Source organism: Narcine bancroftii, chromosome 3 (genome assembly GCF_036971445.1).
Source record: "Narcine bancroftii isolate sNarBan1 chromosome 3, sNarBan1.hap1, whole genome shotgun sequence".
NCBI lineage: Eukaryota > Metazoa > Chordata > Chondrichthyes > Torpediniformes > Narcinidae > Narcine > Narcine bancroftii.
Window position 1 is genome coordinate 17,627,267 of NC_091471.1, and position 17,767 is coordinate 17,645,033.

Sequence of the window (17,767 nt, forward strand, 5' to 3'; positions counted from 1 at the left end):
CTTTGCTAGCTATCAAAAAAAGCATTTCCAATGAGGACCATTCCACGATTCTCTCTCCCTATACCCCCATGAACTACTCTCCCACATACCCATCCAATTCAATTTTGAAATTAGATTGACTCTATTCAGCCCATGAATTCCAGGCCCTAACAACTATGAGCATTTTTTTGTTCTTCACTTACTACCTTTTGCAGAAAATGGTAAATTTGATCGACTTCTGAGCCTCTTCTTTTCCTCGTCAATACCAGAAATTGCCGGGTGCCTCTTACAGTCAGAGAAATAGAAGCAACAGAGGGTCCTCCGCCAGAGTGACCGAGTGTCCTCCAGCACTCTTTCAGCTTCTGCAGCCATACAGACTCCAGTCCAAATCATCGGCAACCTGATCTCCAGATCCGAACCTCCCACACGATCAAGAAGCCTTTAGCGCTCGGCACCCTCTTGCATCCCAGCTCCGATACCAGTCCCATGAATCCTTTGCCTGCAGACGCCAGCCACCAGCAGCTTGCGTGGGTTCCTCGCCTTGAGTCGCCAAGAGTCCCATCAAATCAGTTTCATTCCTCTCGCCTTCAAAAAAAGTGACACCAAATTGGGTGTTGGTCAGGGTGGTTCCTTTTGTGTCCTCTAATTCTGTCTTTCAGTTGGTTTCACTCATATCATCATGCCAACAGTTTAGGCAACAAAAAAAATCAAATTCTGAAGGCAAATGGTTTACCCCACCTCCTGATGTAATCCAGATATTCAAAGCATTCAATCAGTCCCAGATTTATTCTATTGGAAGAAAAATGGGTGGTTGTGGGCTGTGAGGGAGGGAAGGGTTAGACTGATGGTGGAGTAGTGGCCTGCTTTTGCTCCTTTGTCTTGTGATCATGTGAAATTGGCACAACATCGTGGGCTGTTCATGTTCTAAGTTCTACTACCAAAATTAATATTAGATATTAAACTTAGCAGTGAGTATTCTGACACAGAAAACTGTTCCATTCCAGAGATTTGTGGGGAGCTATACAATTGCAGCATCAAGAAGGATGCAGGAGATTCCTTGGTTAAGATTTGCAAGGGGTCTGCTCCCGGTACTTGTCTTTTTTTTAAACTTTATTCATTCGTTCAAAAAACAAATAATATATGACATATACAGCAATTAAACATGAACATGAATGTTTTTTTCTATATATATATATAGAAAAAAAAGAAAAAAGAAAAGAAAAGAACCCCCCCTTCAGCCAACTCTCCTAAGGAGAGCCATAAAAAAAGAAAAAAGAAAGAATATAAAAGAAAGAGTTAAATATACATATTAAAATCTAATCAATATAAATTGAAATGTAAATATTCCGAGTATACCAGCCACTTATTAATAAAAGAATTATTATTATCATGTGAAACATACGTAACATTTTCCATTATTAAACAATATTTCATCTCATTATGCCATCTATTAATATCAATCATATCTGTATCTTTCCAAGTACTAGCAATACATTTTTTCTCCACGGATAAAGCTAAATGTACAAAAGCAAGCTGGAATTTACCTAATCCCAAGCCCTTTCAGAGGTTGCAAACTACCCAATAAAAATACTGTCGGATCTAAAACTATTTTAATCTTATACAGGTATTCTAAAAATGATTGAATTTTCTTCCAAAAAGATTGTATATGTATATATGACCAAACAGCATGAAAAAAAGTTCCAACAGAATTACCACATCTAAAACACAAATCTGATTCATGAAAACCATATTTTTTAATTTTTCAGGTGTCAATTATAATTGATGTAAAAATTTGTAATTAATCATTGCATAATGTGCATTTATCAATCTAGTTACACGATCATAACAGATATCTAACCAATCCTCTTCAGAAAAAATAAAACCAATATCTGCTTCCCATTTATTTTTAGATCTATCCCAACCCTTTTTATCCATACCATCCTGTAATATTTGATACATAAATGAAATACAACCCTTCTCTGGTACCTTCATAAGAAAAGTCTCAAATTTAGTCATTTTAGGTAAAATCATATCTCAACCAAACATACATTTTACCAAAGATCAAATTTGATAATAAAGGAATAAAGAATTCTTATCAATACCAAAATCTTCCCTCATCTGATTAAAAGATAAAAACTTACCCTCTTTAAAACAATCTTCCAAAATTTTCACACCTTTAAATCTCCAATGCAATAAATTCCAATGGAGTCAAAGCCAATAATTTATCCCTAGAGTCTATCATTTAATTTTTCTTTATCCATAATTTCATTAAATGTTTTAGTATAGGCACATTATATTGTCGTAACAAATTTATATTCCACCTGAACAAAAATTGATGTATTTCAAATTCAGAAATACTTGCCATCTCAATTTTATCCCAACTAAGAGGCCGTACCAAATCCATCAATGAACTAATAAATTTAAGTTGGGCTGCCTCATAATAATTTTGAAAATGTGGTAAACGTTGTCCCCCTAACTTATATTTACAAGTTAATTTGTTCAAAGCTACTCTCGAAAATTTACCCCTCCATAAAAACTCCCTAACCATTTTATTCAAATCTTGAAAAAAATTGTATCAAATAAATACATAGAAACATAGAAGATAGGAGCAGGAGTAGGTCATTCGACCCTTCGAGCCTGCTCCGCCATTCAACGAGATCATGGCTGATCTTAAAGTTCAGTACCCCATCCCCGCCTTCTCTCCGTAACCTTTAATTCCCTTATACTGAAGAAATAGATCTCATTCCCTCTTAAATAGATTTAATGAACCTGACTCTAATGCCCTCTGTGGCAATGAATTCCACAGATTCACCACCCTCTGGGTAAAGAGCGGAAAACTGTGTTTGGAGCCTAGAGAAATGGGGGAGATACTGAACAGTTTCTTTTCTTCGGTATTCACTAAGGAGAAGGATATTGGGAGATGTGAGATAAAAAAAGCAAATTGGGTAAATATGGGGAATATAGAGATTACAAAAGGTGTAGTTTTAAGGCTTTTGAAGAATATAAAGGTGGATAAGTCTCCGGGACCAGACGGGATCTTCCCCAGGACATTGAGAGAAGTGAAGGAGGAAATAGCAGAGGCTCTGGCGGTAATTTTCCAAATGTCATTAGATATGGGGATAGTGCCGGAGGATTGGCGCATTGCGCATGTGGTTCCGTTATTTAAAAAGGGTTCAAGGAGGAAGCCTGGCAACTATCGGCCTGTAAGTTTGACGTCTGTGGTAGGTAAATTAATGGAGAAAATTCTTAGAGATAGTACTTATAAACATCTGGATAGACAGGGTCTGATCAGGAGCACTCAACATGGATTTGTGGGAGGAAGGTCATGTTTGACCAATCTGACTGAATTTTTTGAAGAGGTGACTAGGAATGTGGATGAAGGTAGCGCAGTGGATGTTGTCTATATGGACTTCAGTAAGGCCTTTGATAAGGTACCACATGGAAGGTTAGTTAGGAAGGTGCAGTCTTTAGGCATAAATTTTGAGATAGTCAAATGGATTGAACATTGGCTGAAAGGGAGAGGCCAGGGAATGGTAGTGGATAATTGTCTGTCAGGTTGGAGGCCGGTGACCAGTGGTGTGCCTCAAGGATCTGTATTGGGCCCATTGTTGTTCGTTATATACATTAATGATCTAGATGATGGGGTGGTGAATTGGATTAGTAAATATGCAGACGATACTAAGATAGGTGGAATAGTGGATAATGAAGAAGGTTTTCAAGGATTGCAGAGGGATTTGGGCTGCTTAGAAAAGTGGGCTGAAAAATGGCAGATGGAATTTAATGCTGATAAGTGTGAGGTGCTTCATTTTGGTAAGAAGAATCAGAACAGGACATACGTGGTAAATGGGAGAGCATTGATGAATACAGAAGAGCAGAAAGATTTAGGAGTAATGGTACATCGTTCCCTGAAGGTAGAAACTCACGTGAATAGGGTGGTGAAGAAGGCTTTTAGTATGCTGGCCTTTATCAATCATTGCATGGAATATAGGAGTTGGGAGGTGATGTTGAGATTGTATAAGACGTTGGTGCGGCCTAATTTGGAGTTCTGTGTGCAGTTCTGGTCGCCTAATTATAGGAAGGATATAAACAGAGTGGAGAGAGTGCAGAGAAGGTTTACCAGAATGGGTTTAAGCATCTAGAGTATAGGGAGAGATTGGACAGATTAGGTCTTTATTCTTTGGAGCGTAGAAGGTTGAGAGGGGATTTGATAGAAGTATTTAAGATTATGAAAGGGATAGACAGAGTGGATGTGGATAGACTATTTCCTTTAAGAAGAGGAAAGATTAAAACAAGAGGACATGAGTTAAGAATTAAGGGACAGAGGTTTAGAGGTAACATGAGGGGGAACTTCTTTACTCAGAGAGTGGTAGCCGTGTGGAATGAGCTTCCGGGAGAAATAGTGGCGGCGGAGTCAATTGTATTATTTAAGAAAAGGTTGGACAGGTATATGGATGAGAAGAAGATGGAGGGTTATGGGCATTGTGCAGGGAGGTGGGACTAGAAAGGGGTGTTTGGTTCGGTGCAGACTAGAAGGGCCTAATGGCCTGTTTCCGTGCTGTAATTGTTATGTTATGTTATGTTATGTTATCTTAATTGTATTTATCCTACCCATTAAATTAATAGGTAAATCTTTCCATTTGATCAAATCAGTTTTTTTTTTCATTAATGGAACATAATTTAATTTATATAAAGATTGATAATTAACATTCAAAATTATACCCAAATATTTAATTTGATCTGTCCATTTCAAATTAATAATATTCTTATAAACTGAATAAACTCCTTCACTTACCGGTAATATTTAACTTTTTTCCCCAATTAACTTTATATCCAGAAAGACATCCATATTGTACTAAACATTCCGTCAAATGCAAAAGTGACTGAGCTGGGTTTATTAAATACACCAATACACCATCAACAAATAAATTAATTTTATACTCCTCATCTAAAACTTTCATACCTTGTATCTGTGTATTTTGTCTTATCAACTGTGCTAAAGGTTCAATCACTAACGCAAACAAATCCGGTGATAAAGGACAATCTTGACAAGTTGATCGAGATAGATTAAAGGGTTCCGAAATCAAACCGTTCGTCAATACTCTAGCTACGGGTTTACTATATAGAGCCCTAATCCAACCAATAAAAAAAGGACCAAACTTGAATTTCTCCAAAAATTTTTTTAAAAGTTCCATTCAACTCTATCAAATGCCTTTTCTGCATCTAGAGATATCACCATCGGATGATCTGAAGATTGTTGAAATCTATTAATCAAACTAATCACGCGCAAAATGTTATCTGAAGCATATCTATTCTTTATAAAACCTGTTTCATCCATATGAATCAACTTTAGTAAAAATTTAGCCAATCTATTCGCTAATATTTTGGCTATTATTTTATAATCTACATTTAACAACGAAATTGGTCTAAATGAAGATACTTTCAAAGGATCTCTATCTTTTTTTGGAATTACTGTAATTAAAGCACTAGAACAAGACTCAGGTAATTCATAATGTTCTCCACCTTTACATAATACATCCCCAAACACTGTAGAGAAATCATCATAAAAAAATTTATAAAATTCAACCAAAAATCCATCATCACCAGGTGATTTACCGTTCGACATTTCCAGCATAGCCATTTTAATTTCTGAATCAGTAAATGGTTCTTATAACTCCTGTATATCTGCATCCTCTAATATCGGTGAATTCAACTGTGATAAAAAAAATCAATCGATTCAGTTTCTTATTTTCCTTCAGATGTATATAACTTTTTATAAAATGAGTAAAATTGATCATTAATCTCACAAGGTTTATGTAATAAGAGAATTTCATCTAACAGCATTAATAGTCCCTCAAAATCTGTTCTTTCTTTCATTGCCATGCCAGTACCTTATGTGCTTTCTCTCCCCATACATAATACCTTTGCTTAGTCCTATTAATCACACATTTGAATTGATAAGATTGCAAAGTATTATATTCCAATTTCAACCTGGATAATTCTATTTTCTGATCTTCTGTAGCATCTTTCTGAAATTCCTTTTCTAACATCAATCTGTTTCTCTAATTCAAAACTCTGATTTAATCGATTCTTCTTTATTTTAGAAGAATTTGTCCTCTCAAATAGGCTTTCATAGCATCCCATAATACAAACTTACTTTGAACAGAATTAGAATTTTCTTTCAAACAAAATTAATTTGTTTTTTCAAAAAATCAATAACTTCCATATTTTTTAACAACATTGTATTAAACCTCCAACAATAGGCCACTTTAATTTTCGCAGAAGTTTCATATGTAAAATATAACAGGGAATGATCTAAAATCATCCTACTTTTATATTCCACTTGTTGTATTTTCCCTTGTAAAAGTGCCGATACTAAAAAGAAGTCAATCCTTGAAAACGATTCATGTCTAGATGAATAAAAGGAAAAATATTTCTCTGTCAGATTAAGACATCTCCAAATATCTACTAAATTAAGATCTTTCATCAACGCTTGGACCTCAATTGCCATCTTGGATTTTTTAACTTTCTTCGGAGATTTATCTAATAAAGGTTCCAAAACACAATTAAAATCACCACCAACTAAAATATTATCATTAGCCTGACCCAAACATAAAAATGCATCTGAAATAAATATTTCATCATCTGCATTTGGGGCATAAATATTAAGTAAAGTCCAAAATTCACTAAAAAATCTTACAATTAAATTTAAGAAAACATCCTGCCTTTTCCTCCATTGATTGTAATGAATTGTATCAAAATTGCTACACCTTTAGCTCTAGAATTAAATGAAGAAGAATATACATGCGCAACCCAGTCCCTTTTTAATTTCATGCTTTCCTTCACATTCAAATGTGTTTCTTGTAAAAAGGCAATATCAATTTTCATTTTCTTAATATACGCCAAGACTCGTTTACGCTTAATCGAACTATTTAATCCTCGAACATTAAAAGTAGCAAACCTCAACTTTGACATATCTACTATTATTACTAAATACCAATAATATCTTTATATTAAAACTCAAATCAATGTATATAGGCCCTCCAATAAAAAAATCACAAATTAAAAACTAATTAAAAAAAATAAAGAAATAAAAAGAAAATTCTGCCCCCCCACAAACAATTACCAAAAGGTAGTAATCCCCTAAACAAAAATTGGGTATGGGTCACCCACCAGTGGCTGATGACTAGTTAAGAAATTAGTGCAAATCTTTCCCTCCCCAGCCAAACAGTCAATAACATCAAAATATCATAATAACAAAAAAAATAGAGTAAGAAAAAAAAATTATTCTTTTCATCCAGAAGATTCCAATCTCGAAGATCCCATTTCAGAAGAAGTTGGACTCTTTCTATTCCCATTTTTCCCATTTCTGCCATTTCTTCTCTTTCCAGAGCAACCAGATTTTTCTTTAGGAGATAATGGTGGACAACGTCTTTGTCCTCTTATATCTAGCAATGAATCAGCAAAAATCATTGCTTCATGATCAGTTTCAAAAACCCAAAATTGATAGTCTCCATAAAACACCTTCAAAACTTCAGGGTAGCGAAAAGTAGACATAAACTTTATGCCACAAAACTTCTTTAACTGAAGTGAATCGACGTCGACGTTGAATGACCTCTTGACTCAGATCAGGATAAAAAAAGACTCTGCTATTCTGAATCAATAATGGGGTTTGTCGTTGTCTCGCATTTTGTACTGCAACTCGAAGTATTGCTTCTCTGTCCAAATATCTCAAACATCGAATTATTACTGGTCTCGGTTGTTGACTAGCTGTGGGTATTCTTCTTGAAGCTCTATGGGCTCTTTCCAGTGCCAATCCCCCAGAGAAAAATTCTTGCCCTAATATTTGCGGAATCCAGTCTTTAAAGAAATGTCCTTCTATACCTTCTGGCAAACCAACAATTTTCATATTATTCCTTCTGCTTTGATTCTCCAAATAATCTATTTTTCTTTCTAGCTCCTTCTCACATTCTCCTAATTCTATGATTGATTTTTCCACCTTCAACACTTTTTCTGTGTTAGAAGTCACTTGTTGTTTACAGTCCAAAAAAGCAGTCTGAATTTTTTAAAATTCTTCATAAGATGCATCCACACATGTCTTAACCATATTTAATTCTGAACTTATACCAGCGTTCATTTGAGCCATTTTATTCATTTGAGATGTCGACAAAGGTTTTATAACAGCTTGAATAACTTCATTTAATTGCATACACTGTGATTCAGTCAAGCTGAGCTCTGCTCTCTCTGACATAGTGGCAGAACAAGGTAACTGCAGCTCCTGCTGCAACTCAACAGAAGGCATTTTAAAAGTTTTACTGCGGGTCTGGACTCCCAGTGATGGCACTCCAACTTCCTCAGGGAGTCGCCGCTGGTCTCCCCCATTATCTCGTTGTTTTTTCATCAATTCACGAAGAAAAACGATTTCTTCAGATTGAAATGCTACCTGATGCATTTCCAACAATGGAGTCGTCTTCCTGTGTGCTCCCTCCATTGAAATCGAAAGGCTTTCCAAATTGGGGTCCACTTCTTGGAAACACGCACCTTCTTCCGGAGAACGGGTAATTCCAGTGCCATCCTTCATTTGGTGGGCAATAGGTTTTTTTTCAGCCCCCACAGGCAATCTTTGGGGTTTAGACAATGAAGAGCTTAAGCTTGAGGCTGTATCGTCGTCTAGGCCCCAGATCTTCAGCACTTCGAAAATGTAACTTCTTCTGAACTTGAGGTTTAGTCTTTATACCATCAGTGGCCATAATAATTCCTTAATACTTTAAACTAAAATTTAAAAAGTTTAAACTTGAAAACAAAGGGTTAAAAAACAGGTATTTAAAAGTCTGGCCAGAGAGGTCGAGATTGCATGTCTGGACTCTACGCTATCTTGCCAAGCCCAGCTCCCGGTACTTGTCTTAATAATTAGTTATCTATGAGTGGCTAAAATGCACGATCACTTCCTTGTTGCCTCTGGGAACTTGCAGTGTGACATCAACCACTGTGCTTTCTTGTCAACAACAGAGATCAGACTTTGATTTAATTGGCTAAAAATGATTCGGTGGTCCTACGCCACTGTATAGATGCAAGTGACTAACAATTAATTCCTTCCATGATGGCGATGCTGGCTACGCTTTTCATCAATTGTTTAAAATGCAGACCCAATGGTTAGTCACGCTCTCATACGAGACCATAAGTCGGGCATAGGAGCAGAAACAGGCTAGTCCCACCATTTAATCATGAGCTGATCCATTCTCCCACTCACGTGTTTAATGGGCCCCTGTGAGTTGTTCCCAGCTTGTATGCGAGTGGTGGAATCTAGAAGGGTTGATGGGAATTGTAAGGTTAAAACATCATGAGTTGGGACCGGAGAAGGAGTCACCCAGTACTTAGGAGTAACAGGATGCAGGTGTGACCTTGTACGCTCAAGATAAGTGTGGCAATAACAAGATGATGTGCAGCAGACTAACAGAGAAGGGTACCAACAGCTTATTCATTGGACAATGTAATGGTATGATAATTTACTAAGTGCGTGTCCTGAGGTATAAAAAAACACCACTTGCTGATATCGGGAGAATGCGCCTTCTCCAACTAACACTGTTAGTTGCAAGTGTTACAATCCGGTAATAAAGAACCTTGATTTCGACTCAGTCTGGTGTCTGACTCACTCATTCTCGAACAAAGCAGACCTAACAGAACGCGGGGAGAATAATATGGGATTGAGTGAAGTGGATGGTGTGTTTGAACTTGATGGACTAAATTCACGGGGACTGTAGATTGATATAATTTTGCAGGGCTATAAACATGTTCCCATTGTAGAGTTGGGTTCCTTCAGCACTCTTGTGTGCTGCTCGTGTTCCAATTATACTCTGTTTATGAAAGAAAGAATATTCCAAAGAAAATCAGGCACTTCCATTGACAAACTGGATGTGGAGTCTTGAGAACAAAGCAATTGACAAATCTCCAAATGTGCTTGTGCAAAATGTGTGTAGATAATTTAATTCATTTATGTAAATTTATCGTAACAGAATTATTGATTTGTTCCTTCTGAATGAGTTCACATCCTTGTCGGAGGGTCTGGTACAGAGGATTCATCTGGGCATGCAGAAAGGAGTCCTGTAAGTTTTACTGTGACATCCTGGTTAATCTCAGCTGCGAACTGAGTGGCTTCTTGATCAACAGAATTCAACTTCGAGCAATCCAGCCAGTCAAGTCAGGAGAAGAGTTGACGGTCTCGTATGTGGACTTCCTGAACCTTAGCACGGACAGGCGCGAGATGCTCAAGAAGCAGTACTACTTCGATTGCAACTGCGAACATTGCCAAAAGGGAATCAAAAATGACCTGATGCAGGCAGTCAAAGAGGAAGATGGCAAAAAGGTAAATCAGTAGCATTGGGCATGAGAGCAAGGAAGCCATGTTGCAGTGACATAAAACCTTGGTGAGGCCGCTCATAGAATTTTGCATGCTATTCTGGTGGCCCCATTACAAGAAGGATGGGTTGGCTCTGGAAAGAGCCAAGAGTGGGACGGCACGGTTAGGATAGCAGTTAGTGCCTTGCTATTACAGCGTCAGCAATCCGAGTTCGAGTCCAGCGCTGTCTGTAAGGAGTTTGTACATTCTTCTTGTTTCTGCACGGGATTCTATGGGTGCTCCAGTTTCCTCCTATTCTTCAAAACGCACTCTGGTTGTAGGTTGATAGGTAAATTGGGGGCCCGGGCTCGTGGGCCAGAAGGGCCTGTTACCATTCCATACGTCTAAATAAAATTAAGATGTTCACAAGATCACAAGATCACAAGACAATGGAACAGAACCAGACCATTAGGCCCATCAAGTCTGTTCTGCAAATCTACACCAAGCTACTCTACACTAGTCCCAATTTCCAGCCTTTTCCCCATATCCCTTGATGCCCTCACTAATGAGATACTTGTCTATTTCTTGTTTAAATACTCCCAGTGATCTGGCTTCCACTGCTGTATGCAGCAGTGGATATTCACCAAGATTTTGGCTGGATTATAGGGTGTGAGGTGAAATGAGTGGCTGGACAAACACGGTTTGTTTCGTCCGGAGCATCAGAGGCTGAGGGGAGACCTGATCGGAGTTTATAAAATTGAGAGGCGTTGAGAGGGTAGGCAGTCAGAATCTTTCTCTGGGGTGAAAAACATAAAACACTCAGTTCGAGGATGAAAGTTTGAAGAAGATGTGTTGTCCAAGTTTTTTACTGAGAGTTGTAGCTGCTTGGAATCAGCTGCCGAAGGTAGTGATGGAAGCAGATACAATAGTAATGTTTAAGAGGTTGTTAGACAGGCATATAAATATGCAAGGAATGGAGGTATATGGATCATGTGCAGGCAGACAACATTTAATTTAATTTGGCATCGAGTTCAGCACAGACACCATGGTCCAAGGGTGCCTATTCCTGTACAGATCTGCGTTCTATGTTCAATCTGGACCTCCTTCCCCTCACTTCACTGCTGCATTTGGAACTCCGGCACAACCAACTTCTGGGCATTATATGGTTTAATGTGACAATGAAACATCACAAAAAACCACCTGGCAAGGAAGTCAGCCACTTGTCTGGCTCACACCATCAAGGTTGCTGTCTAACTTTCCACACAAGGGGCCAAACAAACATTTTTCAGATTTTAGATTTATTGCCATAATACATACATGACATTATGTACAACCCTGAGATTCTGTTTCCTGCAGGCGAGGCAAAATCACCACTTATTTGGCAGTGCAAAAAAATTGACTCAACATACTCATGTTAACAAATAATGTAACCGAAATGACTGTACAATACAGAGAGAAAAGTCAATAAAGTGCCCAAGTAAGAGTCCTTAAACGAGTCCCTGATTGAGTTTGTTGTTGAGGAGTCTGATGGGGGAGGGGGAGCAGCTGTTCCTGAACCTAGTGGTGCAAATGTTGTAACACCTGTACCTTTTCAAGGGGGGGTGGCACCAAAGACCTGCTGGCAGGTTAATTAGCTGCTGTACATAAGGCTGAAGGAGCAATGGGATTTTTTTTTTAATTTAGAAATGTACCATGTTAACAGGCCCTTTTGGCCCACAAGCCCATGCCGACCAATTACACCCAATTTACCTGCAACACTGGAATGTTTTGAATGGTGGGAGGAAACATACAAACTCCTTCCAGACAGAGCTGCATTCAAACCCCATTTGCTGGTGCTGTAACAGTGTTGCACTAACAGCTACACCAACTGTGGATGGGATGTTTGTGAGGGAGTGTGTTGCAGTGCTCCAGGACAACAGAGTGAGAGGAAGTGGGGCAGATGGATTGCTCTGGGAGCCTCATGCATCATAATGAGTGGGAAAAGAAGGTGACTTGCCTCCGCGCTTCCAAAGCAGGTAGGACAATGGATAAATGCAGTGACATCAGTTTTCTCAACCAAGAGCAAAGGAAATCAAAGAAGGCCTTGCTTTTATTATATATGGTTGAGTCAACATCACCAATTAGTAGTGATTCAGCTTTCCTAATCTCAGTATTATCAATGTTCCCAAACCCAGTTCATTCAACAAGCCTGCTCACACCTAATTCAGAATTTCGAATTCCAGCACCTCCAACATTTGAAATCCCAAATGGTCCAAAAGTTCCAAATAGAATTCCACCAGAATTTCCAATCCCACTCCAATGATCATCCCAATCCCACCCAAGATGATATTGCCTAATCCAATTCATTAAAAGTTCTCTCAACCTCAGGCCATTGAGCAGTCAATCCAAATCCATTCAATATTGCCAGTCCATCTCCATCCACACTCCCCAAATCCAAGTTGGTTCAATACACCTAATCCCAATTCATTCACACTCTTTCCTCCAACCTATTTGACACTCACAACCCCCATTCATTCAACACTGGCTATCCTTCAAGGGCGAGCATGGACACAAGCCCTTCAGCCCATCTTGCCAACTCTAACCAAATTATCTCACCCTCACTAGAGATTGAAATCATTCAATCCCAGATTTTTGCCTTTCTCAATCTCATCTCATTTATCGATCTTTGACAGGTCTGATTAAATTTAGCCAGATTAAGTCAGGGGCACCATTGCCCACTATCCATATAAATCAATATGACAATACTGTCAATCCCAATGAGAGTTGTGGTAAACAGAAGGACCCTTTTCTGCACTGCACAACACTATAAGCATGGACAGGAACAACTAGAAGACAACTCAATCAGGGAGATGGCAACACTCTGAAAAATTATTGTAATGGCCAACAGCACAAGCCAGTTCATCACATACTGTATTTGTAACATTGCAGATACCAGAAGAGACTGTGAAGGAAGTCACTGAGTTTTCAAAGACAACCCTGGCAAAAGTTGAGAAGGAACGACAAGAGGGACTTTGGGCAAATGTAAGGGAAATAATTTGTTTATTTAATGAATCAATCCTGACATTTAGAAACTTTATAAATGTAACTATACCATTTCTTCAGGTATGGTGGTTGAGTTTATTCAGAAGGGAAGTCTATGCTTTAGCAAAGTACACAATACTGAGCTGCTATAGACATCAGGGTACACATTGGTGGGTTGATGTATGCATGGAGAAGCCAATGTACACACTATGGAGACTGACACCTCCAGGCTTGAATGCTGGGCTTATTTCCATCACTGCTTCTGTCACATGGATAGGAAGTGACATCATCAATGATGTCATCAGCCTAGATTAAAAACCAGTGTTGGATGCAGGTCAATTTCCCACGTTTTCCACAGCACGTCAGGGAGCTGGTTGGCTTGCTGGTAAGTGGGTTGCCACAATCCCATACTTCTATTAGGTTTTATGCCTTCTTGTTCATTGTAGATGATGCAGTGCACACTGGATCACCTATGCAAAGGAAGACTGAGAAAGAATATTTAAAGGCAAATGAGAAGCACAACAGCTGCAGATGCAGAAAGCTATAATTAAAATATGATATAATTTATTGGCAATTTAATAAATTCAATGTGGCATCAAAATTCCCACTTGCTACAGCTACAGACGAACATAAGACACACCAACACTGATAGTACATGTTCAATTACTACAATGGCAGTATCAGTCTTGAGAACAGTCAAGAATTGAGGAGGTGCTGAGGTGTACAAAGATAGATAAATCTCCAGGGCCAGATCTGATATATCCAGGGACACTGTAGGAAGCAAGAGAGGAAACTGCAGACTCCCTGGTTGAGATTTTGGAGTCGTCAGTGAGCACAAGTAAGGTGCCAGACAACTGGAGGATGTCAAATATTGTGCCTCTATTCAATAAAGGCTGCAGGGGAAAGCCTAGGAACTCTTGGCCAGTGAGCCTGACATCTGCGGTTGGAAAGTTACCAAAGAGTACTCTGAGGGAGAGGATGTATATGCACTTGAATGGACAAACGCTGATTAGAGATCATCAGTAAGTCTAGTCGCACAAATCTGATTGAGGCTTTTGAAGGTGTGACCAAGAATGCTGACGAGTGCAGAACTTTGGATTTCAGCAAGGCCCTCGACAAGATTCCACATAGTAGACTGCTCTGGAAGGTTCGATCGCATGGGATCCACGAAGTGATAGCAGATTGGAGAGAAAGTTGGTTGCATGGGAAAAAGCAGAGGGTGATGGTGGAAGGATCTTTTTTGGACTGGAGGCCTGTGATGAGTAGTGTGCCACAGGGTTTGATGCTGGGCCCATTGTTTGTCACCTCTCTATCAATGATGAGGGTGAAAATGTTCACGTGAAGATGGTTGATGAAGATTGCAGCAGGATCTTGATCAGTTGGGCAGGTGGGAAGAGGAATGGTTGATGGAGTTCAATACAGAGAAATGTGAGGTGTTGCATTTTGGGAAGTCTAACATGGGTGAGACTGACACATTGAATGGATGGCAACCGGGGAGTGTTGGAGAGCAGAAGGATCTCGGAATACAGATACATAGTTACCTTGAAAGTGGAATCACAGGTAGATGGTGTGGTCAAATCTGGAGAGGGGGTACTGAGAAGATTTACAAGAATATTGCTAGGACTCGGAGTCTGAGCTACAGGGAGAGTGGTTGGGACATTTTGCTCAGTGTGGGCCAGTTGGGCTGAAAGGCCATTTTCCATGCTGTGTAATTTTAATAGGCTAGGAGAGTGAAAAAGAAATAAATATTCACAGTAAAAACTCAGAAGCACTGGAGGAACTCGGCAGGTCTCACACAGCATCCGTAGGAGGTAAAGATATATTCCTGATGTTTCGGGCCTGAGTCCTTATTTAAGGTATGAGTAAAAAACAGGAAGGCACCTGAATTAAAAGGCTGGGGAGAAGAGAAAAAAGGCAGGGGGAGAAGCACAGACCAGGGTTATTGGAGGAACAATTCCTCAAATTCTATCTGGACACCCTCCAACAATTGATATTAATCTCAACTTCTCCAGTTTCTGTTAAACCCCAGCCCTCTTGTATCCCTATTGCTCTTGTCTACCAGCACTCTCTCTCTCTCTCTCTCTCTCTCTCTCCCTATCTCTCTCTCTCTCTCTCTCTCTCTCTCCCTCTCTCTCTCCCTATTCCTCCTGCCTCCTTTCCTCCAGTTCTGCATTCACAGAGCCATTCCCTCCCTTGATCAATTGTCCTTTCCTCTCCTGTCCTCCAATTCATGTCCAATGAGCACATTTTGTCTGTTGATCTGTGCTCCTGCCCTCTCTTTCCTTCTTCCCAACATTTTAATGAAGGAACTTGTCCGCTTTTTACCCATACTTTGAAGAAAGGCTCAGGCCCAAAGTGTCGGCAATATATATTTACCTCATTTGGACACTGTGAGACTGGGTGAGTTCCGGCACCATTTATGTGCATTTACTACAATCACAGCATCTGCAGACTTCTGTGTTTCACTAGATATTTGTAATTGAAGTCAATGCATTAAAAAAAGAGCAATGTTTTAATAGAGCAGGCAAATACAACAATGTATTTTTCCATTAGCTATCAAGTTCTTGAATCTGTCCTAACTGGAACCAAAGGGTACTCCAGCAACACTGAGATTCAAGAACTTGATAGCTAATGGAAAAATACATTGTTTACTTCAATATCTTGAGTATAAACAAATGGTCCCACAGAAAACAACCAGGACAGCTCACTCTCCACGATAATGCCCACTTACATAAGACTTTAGAAATGGATCGCAGACTCTGGTGGTTTCTCGAATTCGAACAGCAGAGAATCTATGTCAAGAGCCACACAAACCCAAAATTATGTTTCCAGATCTCATAACAAAGTAAATAGATAGGAAGGGGTGGGGACTTTATGAGAGGAAACATGAACAAAGATGTCAGTAACTATTATCTTTATTCCTCTTTTTCTTGTTGCCTTCTTTCTGTGCACATGTGGCCACCTCCCCCCCCCCACTATTTGTGCATGCACAGGTTGTGAGGCTCTGTCGGGAGTGTTTGAAAAAGCAAGAGCCTGTTCTGGAGGACACAAACCTTTACAAGCTAAAGATCCTGAGCCTCAGCTCCGAAGTGCTGTCGTACCTGCAATATTTCGAAGAAGCAGCAGGGTACGCCAAGCAGATGGTGGAGGGATACCAGTAAGTGCCAACAATTAGGGGTGGCAAACTGCATTGCCCACAAGCAAAGCATATTCATAGGTTAGAAGGTCTGTGCTTGTAACAGTGGGCAACATTAATCATTTCTCATTATTTCAAGGTATTGCTCCTGCATCAGGCTTTGGCTTAGTCCAGTGGTTCTCAAGCTTATTCTTTTCACTCAAATACCACTTTTTACCATCGGTGCTCTGTGATTAGTAAGGGATTGCTTAAGGAGGTAGGTGGATGGAAATAAAAAGTTGGAAAACCACTGTTTTAATCGTCCCTAATTGACTCGTTATGTGCACAGTTTCCAGTTTCATAACTCCAAAGGAAATGGGCCAATGACAATTTTTCTCCAGCAAAATATTTCAGTAACAATTGAGTCTAGAGCAGCGGTTCTCAACCTTCCCTTCCCACTCACATGCCACCTTAAGTAATCCCTTACAAATCTCAGACACTTATGACATAGGGATTACTTAAAGTGGTGTTGTGTTGAAATTCGTTTGGGATTCAGAAGGAATCGAGTCCAGTCACAGGGAATGGATAACTAAAGGATCTATTAACACAGAAACAAACAGGCTGACTACCCCAGCAACACAGTGGCAGATCAGGAGCAATTAACAGCACAAAGCAAATTAGCAACTTACAAGCATTTGGAACTGTTGGGTATAAGCCTGCCCTCTGCTGGAGATCATGATGGCCATGTCATGATGTCACCCTTCCATGTATATAACCCTGTGTGTCAGTAGCCAGGTTGGTCTAATAGAAGTAAAGGATGAGAAAGGATTACATCTCTGAGTCTTAATTGTGAGAGTCCATACACAACAGTGGATGGGAAACAAAATGAACCCAACACATACTCCATGCACCACCATGAGAAGGAAAACAACAGAAGAAAGGTAAAAAACTGATAGTCCAGATTCTATCACCAATGTGTATATGTACAGATGGTAGTGTAGGATGACTGTGATTGGCTGAGAGTGTAGCCACACCTACTGGCAGGTCTTAAAGGATTGCTCCTAGCCAGACCAGGTCATTCTGGACTGGTCGACCTACTTGTGATATGCTCCAGTCTTTTAGTTAATAAAAGCCTTGGTTTGGATCAACAAGTCTTTGGTTCTTTCGACGCTCTCTACAAAAACAACAACCTCACAACCCCAACAAATTTCCACCAAAAGATCAAGGTGAAAGAACATCAAGATGGTGGAGGGAAAGTTCAGGGAATTCAACGAAGTTGAATAAAGTTGGGATAACTACGTAGAATGGTTTAACTACTA

General features: G+C 39.4%; 1 protein-coding gene across 4 annotated transcripts in view; it reads left to right on the plus strand.

Annotated features, from left to right (window-relative positions):
- LOC138756988 (histone-lysine N-methyltransferase Smyd1-like) overlaps positions 1-17,767 on the plus strand; it is a 129,162-nt gene that overhangs the window by 90,182 nt on the left and 21,213 nt on the right. For all 4 annotated transcript variants that reach the window (XM_069923535.1, XM_069923537.1, XM_069923536.1 and 1 more), the window contains 3 exons: positions 10,144-10,339; positions 13,241-13,333; positions 16,327-16,490. In XM_069923535.1, coding sequence (XP_069779636.1) covers positions 10,144-10,339; positions 13,241-13,333; positions 16,327-16,490 — 453 coding nt within the window. The remainder of the gene's footprint in view (positions 1-10,143; positions 10,340-13,240; positions 13,334-16,326; positions 16,491-17,767) is intronic.